Source organism: Anolis sagrei, chromosome 5, assembly GCF_037176765.1.
Source record: "Anolis sagrei isolate rAnoSag1 chromosome 5, rAnoSag1.mat, whole genome shotgun sequence".
In the NCBI taxonomy this organism is placed as follows: domain Eukaryota; kingdom Metazoa; phylum Chordata; class Lepidosauria; order Squamata; family Dactyloidae; genus Anolis; species Anolis sagrei.
The window spans coordinates 44,716,557-44,734,166 of NC_090025.1; the positions used below are offsets into that span (position 1 = coordinate 44,716,557).

General features: G+C 35.7%; 1 protein-coding gene across 1 annotated transcript in view; it reads left to right on the forward strand.

The window, feature by feature from the left end:
- Nucleotides 1-17,610, forward strand: part of NAA15 (N-alpha-acetyltransferase 15, NatA auxiliary subunit) — a 32,498-nt gene that overhangs the window by 8,518 nt on the left and 6,370 nt on the right. Inside the window, exons 2-16 of the mRNA XM_060778924.2 lie at nt 3,547-3,631; nt 4,976-5,080; nt 5,690-5,847; nt 6,392-6,526; nt 7,237-7,390; nt 8,948-9,067; nt 9,331-9,426; nt 9,833-9,939; nt 10,535-10,607; nt 12,555-12,724; nt 13,401-13,553; nt 14,350-14,478; nt 14,971-15,184; nt 15,649-15,842; nt 17,087-17,195. Coding sequence (XP_060634907.1) covers nt 3,547-3,631; nt 4,976-5,080; nt 5,690-5,847; nt 6,392-6,526; nt 7,237-7,390; nt 8,948-9,067; nt 9,331-9,426; nt 9,833-9,939; nt 10,535-10,607; nt 12,555-12,724; nt 13,401-13,553; nt 14,350-14,478; nt 14,971-15,184; nt 15,649-15,842; nt 17,087-17,195 — 2,002 coding nt within the window. The remainder of the gene's footprint in view (nt 1-3,546; nt 3,632-4,975; nt 5,081-5,689; nt 5,848-6,391; nt 6,527-7,236; nt 7,391-8,947; nt 9,068-9,330; nt 9,427-9,832; nt 9,940-10,534; nt 10,608-12,554; nt 12,725-13,400; nt 13,554-14,349; nt 14,479-14,970; nt 15,185-15,648; nt 15,843-17,086; nt 17,196-17,610) is intronic.

Consider the following 17,610-nt stretch of genomic DNA (forward strand, 5'->3'; position numbering starts at 1 on the left):
CTGAACTTGACTGAATATTTCATATTATTTAAAAATTGGGGGGAGGGGATCAAGCAATGCAAAGTTAACACATTAATAACATGTGATTTGTGTCAATATGAGTTCAGGAATTGGTTCTGACACTCTCTGTTCTGATTTCGATCCCTTTCTTTGCTGCTGTAACATGGAATGCTTGTTTTTTGCCTGTCTTTCAAACTTCTGTGGTTCACACTTACCTTGAGAAGCCAGGATTGGGCAGCCTGGTATCACCATGGTGTATTTGAGTTTCTCCCTCCATTGACTATCCACATTTCTAAAATTCTTTCTGAAAATTTCCACTAATCCTTATACTTGACCTATCGTATATGGAAGTGGTTTTGGTTTTGGATAAGGTCATTTGTTCTTTCATATAAAAAATGACTGCCCTGTCTCACACTTTGAAAATTAATTATACCTGTTTGTTGTCAGGATCCTTTTAGGCATAAATTAAATAGAAACCTACAGATACAGTTTATCTTGACTATGTATTTATAATCCAACATCATAAAACAAATACCTCTATCATAGAAATGAGCAACATGCTTCTTTACAGATATTTGAGCTAATTGTGAGCAATACTGGTAGATGCAGTCAAACAACATCTGGAGGGCTATGCTTGAGCCATTCCTGCTCTAGTAGACAGTTCTTACAAAATCAAATTCTGCTTTTTGTCCAGTGTTATGAATATGTAGCCATTGCTAAGTTTTGCTGCAATTTTTGTAATTAATGGAACATTTGTTCTTTTATCTTGTTATCTCTGCCTTTAAAATAGTATTCTTCAATATTTTCCTGCAGATCCAGCTTTGATCCCAGTCAACAACATAGCATATTGCCATACATCAGGAAAGTCATATTTCATAGTTTAACCCAATAGAGAAAGTACCATATATTGTTCTACTTTGCTGTAGAAATGATAATGCAGAATTCTACAAGTACAATGAACACCTGGTGTCCAAATATTTTGGGAGGATGAATGATTGGGTTAAAGATAATCCCTCCCCCCAACACATACATCCTGATAAAGCACCAAGTAGCTTAGCTGGTACTTTATAGAGGCCCCTCTCTGGTTCCATGGTACCTCTGTTCTGATTAAAATAAAAACACTCCATATGTATTAGTTACGTTAAGTACCAATTTGGAAATATGCTACTATTATTCCAGGTGAGCTAGACACTTTAGAACACACCCTGGAGAGTCACTGATATAATCTTTAGGGTTATGCTCCACAGGATGATGAAATGTATTCACCTTTTTAAGGTTACTATTTTTCTGGCTATACAAGATAGATCACAGATGGCTATAAATGTTAATGAGCATGCAGTTATTGAAACATGGGACAAATTTAACTAAGAATTGAAAAAAAATGAATTTTATTTGCAGTATTTATCTTTTTCTAAAAAGAGAAGAAGTTTTAGCCTATTGCAGTAAAATGAACAAAAGTCTTGTGGTGCCTTAAAGGCTACCTGTTGTGACATATACTTTGATAGGCAACATAATAAACTTGTTTGTCTTAAAAGTGCCATATGGCTCTTTGTTATCTTCACAACTTGATTATTTCACCAGTTTGCTGATGCATTGAAAATAGGATGCCTTGTGCTGCTGCAATGAAAGATCTGTGTGGGAAGGAAAGAAGGTGGTTTAGTAAGCTTTTTGCATTCTGATTCTATAAACAATGTAATTAAGCTACAGAATGAGCCATGAGATCTTCTTAATCTTGATGTGAAAATAATAAGTGATTATTCCCCAGATAGATAGATGGATGGATGGATGGATGGATGGATAGATAGATAGTGTATTGATAGAAGACTTAACAGACATTAAGTTTCTTAAATTATTGATGTTTCTCCTGTAAATTTTATGTTTTAGAATGTTAACTTATGATTGAAGGCTGTTATCCCCTATTGTTTTGAAAATATTGTCCGTTGTGTTCAGTTTGCCACTCTTATTTACAGGTTGACAGTTTTATTTGAAGTGCAAAATACACTGCTAACCAGTGAATCTGAAGTAGTTTTACTGTAACTAAAATATTCTTACCTGTCTGTAGGGTTGCCCTGGGTTTTTCAGGTAGACGTTACCTTGATGAGTCAACTATCTGATTAGATTGTCCAATAAAAACATAAATTATGGCCTGAATCCATATGGATGAAACTGAAACCAAACATCGAACTAATTCCTTTGGGTTCTTATATAATTCTACTCTGGAAGGCTGACAGATCTTAAGTAGAGGAACAGAGGAGAAAGAAAGTTCCACTGCACTAGCAATTCAATGGCAATATTACATTGGATGTGTTCCTATAGTTCAGGCATGGGCAAACTTCAGGTGTTTTGGACTTCCACATTCCTAACAGCCAGTAAGCTGGGTGGGATTTCTGGGAGTTGAAGTCCAGAATATTCGGAGGGCTGAAGTTTGCCCATCCCTGCTATAGCCAGTGGAACACAGTCACAGAGTATAACACTTAAAATGGAATTCTAGTAAACTAACATAGGCTTTCTTAGGAATTTAATTTTAAAAGCAGGTGAATAAATATTTCTAATTTTTTTTCTTTTAAGAGGAAGCTATACTACATATCATATTTACTAGCATATAATGTTCAATTGAGTGTAATGGGCACCTCAACCATTGCAGGAAAGAAAAAAAGTAAATATTTGTTTTGGGAGATTTTGAAGACCTCATGAATGAGGCCAGTTGAAAAACCATGCCCCGTTGTCATCCTCGACCTGACGGAGGGACACAGGCACATTTAAATGTGTGATTTAACACACCATGCGCACCTCACTTTTGGCTATGAGCACTAGATTTGAGTAAATTTTCTTGATTTTGCTATGTGTCTTTATAAAGATAGTCACTAGGCCTGATACTTATATTTGCAGTGCTTTGTTAAAGGGAGATTGTGCTTGTGTTCAGATGTAATGGGAATGTGCTATTGATGTTTTAAGTCAGCTACCAAGACTTTAAAGAAACAATACTGTTTTCTTCATCTGGAAGAAATAATCAACTTCCTATTTCTTCTAAGATCTGTTCCCATTGGTTTTAAGTAGCACTTATATTATGACCTTGAAGCCATTTAAAATTAAGGAAGGTTCCTTATTATTGCTAAATATTAGATAGTTCGTAAATTAAGATTAGTATTTAGGAAGAGGGAAACTTCCATCAAACTTGGAATGAGGCATTGTTCGTTTAGCTATCTGTTCTGGAAGGTGCTACCTGTCCAATAAATTATTGCAAATGAATGGTGAATTGCAATAAGCTGAGTAGTGTTCAGGAAAAGGAAGTAATTCTTTCTGCATACAGTTATTTGATTCTATCCTTTTGTTGCATAGTTTGGAGAAACAGTATTCTTTATTCCCTGAAACTCCTGGTGTTTAATAGTGTATAAAATACATTAAGAATAGAAAAAAAAACCCATTATGCTACAAATAATTAAACTGATTGGGTAGGTGTAAAGTGGTATGCCTGTATATATTTTCTTTCTATGACATTTTTGCAAAGTGAAACAGTAATAATTTTTGTGTTTTATTTGCTTTCAGAGGTGTTATGAACATAAACAATACAGGAATGGTTTGAAATTTTGCAAACAAATTCTTTCAAATCCCAAGTTTGCAGAACATGGAGGTGAGTATTTTATGGAAAGTCTGTGGTTTCTATGGAAAGTCTGTGGTTGGCTGGTCTGACATATTTTCCTTTGCCTAAAAGAAACTGCACCGGGGAACAACTTGGATTGGGGTCATGGCAGCAGCAGGAGATTTAATCCCTCCCATCATGCAAATTGGCCTGTCTCTCCAAGCTGATACTAGCTTTGGAAGAGAAACCATGACTAATAGCATAATAGTTATTGGGGGTTTGCTTTGGGGAGCCTATGCAGTAGAGCACTAATCTCCCTCAAGCACATACCTAAAACTACTTTAAGGGATGACTGAATGGAAAGATGTGATTTATGGTCACAGATTTCTTGCACCTCATGGAGAGAACCTGAAAAAAGGTACGTTCTACTAAAACTTGCTTGTCATAGGCATGAATATGGGTGTGTAAAAATGGTTTATATCACTTTAGTAAAGTGTGTAGTACTATTTAGACCTTGGATTGTGTTAAGCTGTTGGATTTTGAGAGATTTTGTGACAAACAAATTCTAATATCATTACAGTGTTCACTAAGGTTTGGTTCCAGAACCACTACCCTGCCACAGAATACCAAAATCTCTGGCTGCTCAAGTCCCATTATATACCATGACATAATAAAATGGTGCCTCCTATATGAAATGTCAAAATTAAGGTTTGGTTTTGGGATTTTGTCTTTTGGAATGTTTTCAAGCTGTGGATGGTTGAATGTAGATATTCCACATCTACGTGGATACGAAGGACTGGCTTCCTTTATGAGCCTATTTGTGTGATGATATCTTGGATTAATAAGCTAAGATTTGAGGAAGCTATTCATGCACTGCATTAGTAATGCACGTAAACATGGTAGGAAGAATCAGAATGCTTTGGATCCACATTATGTCCAAACCAGGAAAATAAGCCAGAATCCTATTTTTCTTAGGGTTTTCTTAAGGAAAGACTGCTCAGAAGTAGCTTGCTAATTCCTTATTCTGAAATACAGCATACATCTTAAACATAGCTGCACTTTCCCAGAGATTGTGCAAGTGTTGTCTCTAATCTGGCCAGTTGTTTTTCAAGTACACAAAGAGCCTTCTTGCTTTTGACTTGGTGGGTGGGGAACCGATCGCCCATTTTACAGCTGGTGAACTCAAGGTTGTCGTGCCCATTGTACAGTCAGTTGAACAACTATAGAATTGAACAAATGAGTTTACATTTATACTAGATGAAAAGTACATTGGATCTTTCCCTGTGTTTACCAGCTGTTATCAGGTGTGGTTTAAGAAAGAACAGGCCATTAATCAACCTCAAATTATTGATGATTATGGCTTGACTTGGTTTGTCATCTCCTTTTCCTTTTTAGAAACCCTGGCGATGAAAGGACTAACTTTAAACTGTTTAGGTAAAAAGGAAGAGGCATATGAATTGGTGCGTAGAGGGCTACGAAATGACTTGAGGAGTCATGTCTGTATCCTTTTTAATGTGTGCTTTAGATTACATTTATAAAACAGTATATAATACTAATATTGTAAATGTTATCTCTAATCTTTTAGACAAAAAACTAGTACATTTCTTATGCACTTCCTAAAGTCTGTTCAGTTTAATGAAATGCTTGAGCAGTCATATTATTTTATTATTTCAGAACTGCCTTGATTATTTAACAATCATCAATATATCTTTCTATTTCTATAGTACAGCTTTGCATTTTTCATTACATGTAAATTCAGATAAGTGTCTTGTTATGTGTGTTCATTTCTATAGTCATAAAAACATAATGCACATACCTATTCACTTTTGTTGGCTTTAGTGTGTTTTGATAGTACTTTGAGTTGCCTTAAAGCCATTTTGTTGTATGTATGGTAATACTTTATTTTGGTGTACAATGGGCCTTCAGATATCAGTAGTGTCACTTACATAAAATGGTGAATAACTCAAAATGAAAAAGTGTCTGAGGATCTGTAAAATGGTAAGAGACCGCAGCAGATTATGCATGCACATCAGTGTAGATATTCACATGAGGATCAAGGTTTTTTTTGTCAATTTCTGAAAAACTAATGTCCTTAACTGAAGTTTTCAGGCTGGCATGTTTATGGGCTCCTCCAAAGATCAGACAAGAAATACGATGAGGCCATCAAATGTTACAGGAATGCACTGAAATGGGATAAGGACAATCTCCAAATTTTGAGGGACCTCTCCCTACTACAAATTCAAATGAGGGATCTGGAAGGTTATAGGGTGAGTAAGGATAAGACCTCAAGAGCATCATGAGCATGTGCAAGAATTTTTTCACCTCACTTTTGTCATTTTTTCCTCATTTTCAGTCTTAATAGTGTTGTCTAGATATTTACTGTTCTAGGAGTGACGAGTCTCAAAAATGCTTGAACTTTATCTTTCTGTTGTGAAGGTGAGGAACATGCAACCATATATATATTGGATTGCAACTCCATAGCCATCATATTCTATGGTAATGATGGGAATTGCACTCCAACAATATCTGAAGGACCATACATCCCTCTTCAGTGTTCTAGTAGAAGTTCAAAATTTGAAAAAGTGATTTGGAAATTTTCAATGATGATTGCAATACTTCTGCACAAAGAAATGTCCACTCTTCTCCTTCGTTACAAAGCCCCAAATCACTGCATGATTTTGGACTTGCTTGATTCTGTCCATAATATGTTTCTCTAAGAATATTATACATCATTAGTTTTCTGATAAATGATTTCAGTAGTGAATCAATAGGACTATAATGTAAAAATAGCATTTTCTTTCTGCTCTACAGGAAACTAGGTATCAGTTACTTCAGCTTCGACCTGCACAGCGAGCATCATGGATTGGCTATGCTATAGCTTATCATCTGCTGGAGGACTATGAAATGGCAGCAAAGATTTTGGAGGAATTTAGGAAGACTCAGCAGGTATTGTTTGTTTTCAGATATATATCAAAATGGTTTGATGATAAGAACTAGAAATTCAGGTATAAATATAATGATCTAAATTCAGTGTTGCACTCGCATCTGGTAGCTTAACAGTATATGTCTTGCTTCCCTGCTCCAAAATCTGTTAAAGAGTTTTTCCAGCACCCCAGAGCAGGTTTTGAGAACTGGAGTAGAGGTGCCTGCAGTAAGGGTCTGCTGACACAACTGTGTCTATAATTGGAAGCCATCTATTAGGATTTGAAGATTTTGTGAATTGCAATTGTAAAAATACATGTGTGTTAACATGGCTGCCATGCTTCCCATTTTCTTGATCCATTCTAAAAATCTTAATGATAATCAACTTGCTTCCAGATTGTAACCTGTAGTTTCATTTTATTTTAACCAGTGGTTAAAATCTCCCATTGTTCGGGAGCTTTGAAAGCTAACTTGCTGAAGAAATTTGTCAGTGAGATTAAGGTATTTCCAGTTGTGATTATCCCTGGGTGATTTATGAAGGAATCTAGAATTTGAGACAATGACTTTTGGCATCTATATTTCTCAGAATTCCACATTTGGGAAGACTAGGCTTTCATTATTTTTGAGCACTAAAAAATTATCTCCTGATGGATTATAATTAATTGAAGTGTGTTTTATAAATTGAGATATTGAATCAAAAAGTATAAGTACCTAATAATTTTCTTCTTACACAGACATCTCCTGATAAAGTTGACTATGAGTACAGTGAACTACTTTTATATCAAAATCAAGTCCTCCGAGAAGCAGGACTCTATAAAGAAGCTTTGGATCATCTTGGTACCTATGAAAAGCAGATCTGCGATAAATTAGCGGTTGAAGAAACGAAAGGTAAATGAACCATCAAGATTTTCTTATACCTAAGCTGCTTTATAATGAGAATGAGAAATATGGAAATACATGTCAGTTGGTTCAAATTGTGCTGCTATATACGTTTTTTTCCCCTACATGTTCTGTTCATAATAGAAATTACTCTTCTGATATAATCTGTTAAGTATTCTACATATCTCTGTTGCAATGCTAAGACAAGCACAGTGTTTTAAGGGAGACTTGTCTCAGTCTCAACCTTAATTTATTATCTAAAAAAAATAATATGCTTGAAGTTAGAGCATTTTTGGGTGCTGTTGAAAAGACTTCTGTGTGTGTGTTGTGTGGACAACTGAAGAGGGAACATTCCTAATACTTCAGTTTGGACTCACTCCATGAATCATATTATTCCTTCTTGTGTTTGTTGATATGCTTTGACATGTTGATCCAAACATGTGAACTGTTTTATGGCAATATATCAATATCCTTAAAACCTTGAAATTAGGGCTTGTTGTATAAACCTTTTTCAGGGTTTAAGCTTTAAAAATATTCCTAATCAATTTACAAAATACATTACATTATCTTTGCATGTGTTCAGTAGAAAGATTCTGCAAAAATGTACCATAATTAGATTTATATTTAGACAACATCTTTAAATGAAAACAAAAACCTCAAACATATAGTTAAATTCAACTTTTCAATATATCCTGTACTTAAGTCTCACATAAAATTTATTTATTATTTACAGTATTTATATTTCGCCCTTCTCACCCCACGTGGGACTCAGGGCGGATTACAATGTACATATACAGGCAAACATTCAATGCCTTAGACACCCAACACATATAGACAGACAGTCAGAGGCTATTTAACATTCCAACTTTTTCTGGCCACCAGAGGAGCTGTCGCTTCACCATCCATCTGTGACACTGATGAAATACTTCCACATTCCCCGCATGCTTGCTGATCATTATGGCCTCGTAAATTAGTTAAATTAGCCTCCCCGCAAAGGGGTACCTAAATTTCCTACTTGACAGATGCAACTGTCTTTCGGGCTGCAAAGGTTGACCGCAAGCTGCACAAATTTGGTCGGAAGCTCACTCCGTCCCGGGCTGGCTTCGATCTCATGACCTTTTGGTCAGTAGTGATCTTAATGCAGCTGACACCCAGCCAGCTGCGCCAAAGCTTCTGTGACTGCTGGGATTTTCTGCTAATTGCTAATAGCAATTTTTCAAATTAAAGTCATCTACAATAACCTCTTGCATTTCAAGAAACAGAAAAAACTTTGCAAGTAGTCTTCTTAAGAAAGCTAAGGTATTTGCATTCTGGCATAAATTCAGATGAATTCCTTTGATCTCAGAAATGAATGGTTGATCTTCTATATATTGGCTAAACATAATGGAGTAAATACTGTATTAGCCATGTGTGCTGTAGACTCATTTAATTGATTGACTTGGTAATTAGAACTGACGGATGGAGAAACCCAAGGTATACGAGGCAGACATTGTACATTTCCTTAATTGACTATATGTGTGTGTCAAATATCCTCTCAGTTGATTTATAATTCTGCATTTTTAACAGGAGAACTTCTGTTACAACTCTGCAGGCTGGAAGAAGCAGCTGAGATATACAGAGGATTACAAGAAAGAAATCCGGAAAATTGGGCTTATTACAAAGGCTTAGAAAAAGCATTTAAACCAGGTAACATTATAGCTTGGACTAAAAAAAGTATTATATGAAATGTGAAAAGCTTTTTGTCAATTACCACAAGGAAATGGCAACTTACCTTTTGGTGCTCTAACATTCTTCCCATTGCACCGTATTCTCAGTTGCTCTATAGAGAGCATGTCTTATTATCAAGGTTAATGCATTCTCATTTTGTAAACACAGTTATTGCTGAAGTTGAATTGGCGACCTCACTCCCCAAATAATTGTTATGAGTAACATTTTTTTTCTCCTTCTAGCTAATATGTTAGAACGATTTAAAATCTATGAAGAAGCCTGGACGAAATACCCAAGAGGACTGGTTCCTAGAAGGCTGCCATTAAATTTTCTGTCTGGTAAGTTTCATTGTGGTACTGAGTAGAATTACTTGCAGCATTATAATCCTTCAGAAGTAACCTTATCAATCACTTAGAACCGACACCAACATCATAAAGGGCTAGATTGACAATTTTTCTGTTTGCTGAAGTGATTTCAACATTAATTTTGATGCTTTGTCTCCTTCTTAGAGCAAAGCCCTTATATAGAAATCTGGGCTTTCCAGAACTGAATTGTGGTTTGGCAGCATTTTGTTTCATTTCATTAAGCAAAGCATAATGAAAACTGCAGGAGATCTTTATCATGAACATTTCATGTCATATCCCATTTGGCTTAGCAAGTGGACAGTAATTAAGGTTGTTTTGAACGTGTTGATAATATTTAAAGTAATGTTTGCAAAAGAAAGAATGGTATTTTTCTTTGTAGGTGAGAAATTTAAGGAATGTTTGGACAAATTTCTGAGGATGAATTTCAGCAAAGGATGTCCTCCAGTCTTTAACACATTGCGATCACTGTACAAAGACAAAGAAAAGGTAACTCCAATGCTGAAAATGTGGGGCGTTTTTACATAACACCATTATAAGTCAAGCAATCATTGCAAGCACCTATTTTCTTAAATCAATTCTTCAAGAATATATGGAACCTTACGGACAATTGTAGACAGATTCACAGTAATGTCTTTTAAAATATTAAGGATGTACATTTTGTTTTGAATGGAGATGACTGCACAACTCCAGGTGCAATATGGGAATCTACTTTAGCTCAGGGATCCATTTAATACTTCCTGGACTGAAGTCCCTTATAGCCAGTATGGTTCTAAGCCTTGGATGTATACATTGCATGATAGCCATAACTGTTTCTAGTTCTATTTCTGGTGAATAGAGGTCAGTTCATGATTGGGGATTTTTGAAGACAGAGACTAAGGCTCCGTCTTTGGATTCTTTTAAACAGAGGCTGGATGGCCATCTGTCGGGAGTTGCTTTGAGTGCGAGTTTCCTGCTTTTTGGCAGGGGTTGGATGGGATGGCCCACGAGGTCTCTTTCAACTCTGTGATTCTATGATGTGATTTTATTGTTTGCTGAAGTAAAATATTGGCAGGTTGTTTAAATATTTGTTTTCCATATACAGGTGGCAATTATAGAAGAGCTGGTGGTCGGTTATGAAACTTCTCTGAAAAGTTGCAGATTATTTAACCCAAATGGTGAGTATTACAGCATTGTATGTTAGTATTTGTGTTACTGCAATATTTTGCTAGTAGTACGTTCATTAACAAAATAGTGTGAATGGTTAATAGACAGCAAACAACCCATACGGCAGAGCTTTCCAAACTGTGTGTCAGCTGTAGTCCATAGCTGTATCATATGGCAAATCCCTACCTCCACAAAGAAAGGCAGGTAAAGGCGCAGAGGAGGGGCCCTTGGTGAAAAGGGAAACACAGAATTACCCTCCAAGGGCATCTAGTCCAATCCCCTTCAGCCAGGCAGGAGATTCCACTGGAAGAGACTCCAAAGTGCCTCCAGTCCAACCCCTACAGTTGGGCAGGAACACACAAAGCACCCCTGGATGACTATCCAGCCTCTATTTAAAGAAATTTAGACTGGTTTAATCACTGTAGAAATGGAGTTCTGGTGCTGTTCTAATGTAGGTACTGTTATAACTTTTATAATTTACATAATTTGTTGATTGAGTCACAGTAATTACCACTAAATGGATATGTTTCTAATTAAGAAAAGAAACTCTGTTGAAACTTATATATATTATGAAAAGTTATATAAGAGGTTAGTTTTGTTGGCGGAAGCAACCTTCTCAATCATCCGCTATATGATGTTTGTCTGTTTTGTAATGTGTCGTTTTATAACCTGAAGTATATGCCTTATCTCTATATACCTAAAAGTAGTGGGAGGGGCTGCGGATCACATAGCTGACTCAGTGACAGCTTAGAATGTTTAGGTTTAAACAGGATGACAGGGAATGCCAGTTGAGGAATGACTATTAGAGAAGTTTTGTTGAGTCTTGAATGAGCTTGAATCTAGAAGCCTGTCAGAATGCTCATGTTAGGAAGTTAGAAACTGTTGAGGTTTGTGTTTTGTTTGAAAGTAAACTCTTATGAAAGAGAGCTGTATAAAGCAACATTGTTTATGAAGAAACTTACAAGTACACAATACAAACTCTCTGAAATGTTATTGAAGTTTTTAACTCTTTACAAGAAATGTGCCTGTATCTTTAAATACAGGAAGTTATCAGTAAACAAAACTTGTTATCTTTAAAGGAAGCCTGCTTGCATCATTGTCTGCTGAAAGCATCAGACAGAAACAAAACATCTACATGCTCAGCAATTATCCATTACGAAATAAACTCTGTTACCTCGATTAGGTTGTGATCCTAATAGTTCATGATCTATATCCTGATGGTCAGTGATCCTAACAGGTCATGATCTATTATCCCCAATAAGTTTAACCTCCAGTTTGCTAGTAAAACTGTGTCGCAAAAGGATGCATGTCTAAAAAGTATCACCAACATTGAAAGTTTGGAAAGCTTTGCCATAGAGTGTGTGTCCTGGTTTGCGTTCCATTACCTTCCTTTACTCATTCCTGTACTGTGACCATTGGTTCCTCTACTGCAGACATATCTAGTTCTGAGATCAGAATGTTCTGCAACTTTTATTTTGAGATAATCTTGGCAATCCAGTTTTCAGCTGCCAAGACTAGTCTGCTCTGGGCTTGACACTTGTATGAGGAACTGCATAACTCATTTGGATGCATAGTCAGCATTTTTGCCATGCTTTTGATGAGTGATGGAGCTTTAGTACCTTAGGCACTTTTTTATCCCCTTATCGATAATTCTGGAAACATCTTTCTAACTCTCATTATGATGTACTTGCATGGTTGGTTTATAAAATACCATTAGTGGGTGTGTGCATACCTATAGGCATTCAAATGTGGCTAACTTAAATGTATACTTCTAAAAGGAAAATATATATGGGAATTATAAACACGAAATAATACTCTAGCTTCTTATATCATCGCCTTTACCTACAAATCTTTCCAATCCAGAAATCGCCAGTTTGAGATGAGAAGCAATGCCAATGGCTTCTTTCTTTGTGCAGCCTGATTTTAATTTTTAAAAATATACAATTTCCTCCAAATAGATGATGGTAAAGAAGAGCCTCCAACAACATTACTGTGGGTCCAGTACTACTTGGCACAGCACTATGACAAAATTGGGCAACCATCCATAGCTTTGGAATATATAAATGCTGCAATAGAAAGCACACCAACCTTGATAGAATTGTTCCTTGTAAAAGCTAAAATCTATAAGGTAAATTTTTAATTATTGCTGCAGACTTGCAACATACAGCCCTACTCGTCATAATTGTACTACTGCTTATATTTGAAGGATGCTTTGATTTCTAAACTTACACAGGGCTGTCAGGGTTTTTTTTTTCAATTTCTAGTTTATGTTGCTCATTTGACACCTGCTAATATCAGCTGTTCAAGGACTGTAGCCATCCTAGTTACAAAACCTCAGAGAGACATTGGTAGTGAATGGTTAAGATTTCTATTCAGAAGAGAGCTTGGCAGCAGCTTGCCATTGAGTAGGATTCCAATTAATTGGACTGTTTTCTTTCATTCTGTAATTGGGCTCTATTGAGCAGCTATACCTCATTTCTTTGTTCTATAATCATTCAGTAAGCAGCTAATTTCGAAGAGCTGGGTAAAACTTCTGAAAGATATATGAGGAATGAATAAGAAAATAGTCCAGAGTTATAACCCTGTTGATGTTTACCTGGCAGTAAGCCATATTAAGAATAGTGCATATTAAGAATATTAAGAATAGTGCTGCTGACTAGATATGTGTGCATTGTAATATTTGCAATTCTTCTAAAATGCCCTGTACCAGTCCTGGCTTATTCATTCACATTCTTATAATTTACATGAGGGAGAAAACATGGCATACTACAGTTAAGTTAAGTTTTTGTTTTTGGTCTTTCAAGCATGCTGGGAACATAAAAGAAGCTGCAAGATGGATGGACGAGGCTCAAGCACTGGACACGGCAGACAGGTTTATCAACTCCAAGTGTGCAAAGTACATGTTGAAAGCCAACTTGATAAAAGAAGCAGAAGAAATGTGTTCTAAGTTTACAAGGGTTTGTTTGCTTGTTTTATTGTGCTCTTTACATTAGGGGATATTGTACCTGTGGAAAACATTAGCTGTTATTGATAATTCTGTTACTGACCCCCTTGGATGCCAAAGGATGGGTATTCTTGTAATTATTTAGGCAACTGCCCTGTGCTGTTTTAATCTGGCCTAAAGTGCCCATGCAGTTTGTAATTTCTGGATCATTCTTTTGATTTTTCCCATCCCAAGGACTATTTGCTCATAATTTAACATATATCTAGCTTTCCCCTCCTCTCCCCTCCTTAGCATGTTTAAGCTCCTGATTAACTTTAAGTTAGAATACACTACATTAACCATTTATTGGCTGTTATAACAATCTTGTCAAATATGCTTGGTTTTTAATAGCATATTTCTCTTGCTCTCATGACTGGTAAATCTTTTAAAAATTCTCTTCAAAGTCAAAGTACTACCCTTCCGGTGGCAGGCTAAAACATTTCTTTTCAGGCAGGCCTTTGGAGAGGAAAGTTTTTAAGAAGAAACCAAGGGGTGCTATATTTTTTGTAGTTTAACAGGTTTTAAAGATTGTTTTAATGATTTTATTGGTGTTTTCCATATTTTTAGTCTGTCCCATATTTAATTCTATTTTAACATGTATATATGCTTTAGGTTCTAATGTGTACATTGTGTAATTTTTAGTGTTAGCTGCTTTAAGTTTCCTTTGAGAGATTATATATATAATATACATAATTTTAAAGTTAATTATTTTCATAAGCTAAATATTTATAGTACCATGCCATGTTCTGTTATATTTCTTTTTCCCCCAGGAAGGAACATCAGCAGTAGAAAACCTGAATGAAATGCAGTGCATGTGGTTCCAGACAGAATGTGCCCAAGCTTATAAGGCAATGAATAAATTTGGAGAAGCACTTAAAAAATGCCATGAAATTGAAAGAGTAAGTACCTAATGTTTTTAGCTTCAATTTAATTGTTTTCAGGATCCAGATTAGACTGATTTGAGTTCTGGTTCATAGGAATGTGTATGTGCTTTTTATCCCAGTGGGGGTGGAGGTCTAGTTGTGGGTTGTGTTTAATTTTCCATTGCACTGGTTAATACCATATTTTTATATTAGACCCAAACTGCATGTGTCTTTTGCCCTTTAATGTCACCAGAAGAGTGTGAGTGATTAAGAAATGTATGTTGTTGTGATACACAAGCTCCTGAAAACCTTTTAGTTAGAAAGTTGAAAGGACCAAAACTTGTGAATATATCGCATATATTCTGTCACTGAGATATATTGCTTTTCTTCATGGATAGACTTCAGTTACTGAAGATAGCACTAACTGTGTTAGCAGCTTTCATCTTTATGAGGCAGAAAATTCATTTTATATATGTTTTTGTTACTGTTGATATCTGATGTTTGCTAAATAACATGATCTTGTTTTAGCATTTTGTAGAAATCACAGATGACCAATTTGATTTCCACACATACTGTATGAGGAAAATTACACTTAGATCCTATGTGGACTTGTTGAAACTAGAAGATGTACTTCGACAACACCCGTTTTATTTTAAGGCTGCCAGAATTGCCATAGAAATATACTTAAAGCTTCATGATAACCCCCTCACAGATGAAAACAAAGAGCATGAGGCTGATACAGGTATAATATATTCTTAGAACTTGTTGTATGTAGGGTAGTCACTCCCAGCTTTGTGAATCTGCTGAATAGCAAGGTCTTTCCTGTGTATTCTTTGCTACTACATAAGGCATACTGCATACTGTGCACTGTTTAAAAACCTCAGATATCAGGTTAACATTTTGGAGAGTTCAGCTGTTACCATTTGAAAGTGTGTAGACCAAAAATTCATAGGGATGAATTTCACCACAGTTAATTTGATATGAAAATGTAGAATTGACAATCCTATAGATGCATTTGGAAAATACTCGAATGTTGGGATTCCTCAGGTTAAGAGTTAGATAAGCGACTGTATTCCCTTTGAAACTAACTGGTCTGGGCTAAAATCTGAGTTTCTAGATTAATACATTGATCTGTAAGAAGTCAGGTGAAAACTGAGTCTTCTAAACATAATTATAGATTCTCTCCCCCCCCCCCCCCTTGAATAGCAAATATGTCTGATAAAGAGCTGAAGAAGCTACGTAATAAGCAAAGGAGAGCTCAGAAAAAGGCTCAGCTAGAAGAAGAGAAAAAGAATGCTGAAAAAGAGAAGCAGCAGCGGAACCAGAAAAAGAAGAAAGATGATGATGATGAAGAAATTGGTGGACCAAAGGAGGAGCTTATTCCTGAGAAACTAGCTAAGGTAATTCAATGACCCTGTAGTGTAGATTGTATTTTGACATGCACTTATACAGAACTACTAAAAAGAATTCATAGTGCGCCAGTTCAGGATTGATTTTCCACAATCATAAGTCAAGGTGTCCACAGTGACCTGTAATTTCTGTCAGGATCTCAGTGCATAGAATTTGTGAGTTATTCTGTTGAAATATCAAGGTGGAAACAAGTAACAATAACATGTGTGTTACTATACATGTTAAGTTGTTTAGAATGAAGTTTCAAACACATACATGGCTTTTCCCTTCTTATTTACAAAACTCTCTTCAGATTGAAATACCAAGTGAATAGTATTTTTAACATCCATTAATATTGTTGCCTGCCATATCTGATCTGTTAAGCAAAGTATGTATCTAAGTTAACTTAAATATGAAAACACAATCTTTGTATCAAAAATTAGTATAGTTTTAGATCGGTACAGTAATAGACCCCTGACACATGTTCTTTGGTACTCCTTAAATCTTCATGAAAATAGAACACACAAATAAAGCAACCTAACATAAATAACTGAGGACCATAAAATATAGAAACCCCCAAAATATGAAGGCTTGTATTAGTGTGTGTCATGACTCTAATGCATTATGAGTAAAGATTGTGACAGAATCAGATTTTAAAAGTATATACACCAGAGTCATACTAATTATTTTAAGTAAGCAGCTTCCTTTTAAAACTGACTCCAAGCAAATCTCTGAAATAAAACATGGTTCATTGTGAATATTGAAGACTTCAATCATGCTTTCGTTGCCCTCATAGATCTGTAGCTGGCCTTTTTCATTTGGTTTACGATGTTCTCATAATTGGTTAGTATTTTTCAACTTGTGGTTGACATTAGAATATAAAAAAAGAAATATGTGTTATAAACGAACAGAAATTGTGAGAATATTCAGCAATAGTCTTTCAACTTAATATCGTTTGAATTTAGATTATCTGAAAACAAATTGGAGGAAAACCTTACATATTTTAAAGATCCCTGTATAACGATGTCATAGTTCTCCTTATGAATGGGATGCCTTTCACTCAGCAGCTATTCAGCATAAAGCGCACAGATTTTGTTACCATCAGATGGCAGGTGTTCCTTTCTTACTCTCCTTAGTCAGTCCCTTGCCCCACAGTGACTCTAACACTAAGAATTCCAGGGGGAGGCTTCTCTTTATAGATATTTGACAAATATTTTAATCATCTTTTATTTTGGTCATTTCTTTGTATCTTTAGGTTGAAGCGCCTTTGGAAGAAGCTATCAAATTTTTAACTCCGTTAAAGAATTTGGTGAAGAACAAAATAGAAACCCATCTTTTTGCCTTTGAAATTTACTTCAGGAAAGGTAAATAAAAGATTCCTTGAAGTGAAAATGCACCAAAAAGCAAGTAAAAGTATAAAGTTGAGTTGCTTGAAGCTTTCATTTTGCTCGTTTCCTTCATCTGAGTTCATGGTCATAGACTTCAAGTATCTTGTGGGTGGGCCTTAAGGATCCCTGTAAGATGTAGGGAAATGCCGTTAACAAAGGGTTTTTGTAAGTACACCCAAGATGCTATAGATTCGCAAGTCTGGTACTATATTTCACTTGCAGACCATATTTACCAGGAACTCATTTATGATTTAGGGTTCTGAAACTTTGTCCAAACAAATGTTAATCTTCATTTAAAAGCAAAATACTATGATAGGAGTCTTCCTAGCTATTAAGTAACTCCATAGAATTTGATGCTGGCTAACTTGTCCTTTTATTTCCAGTGCAATGA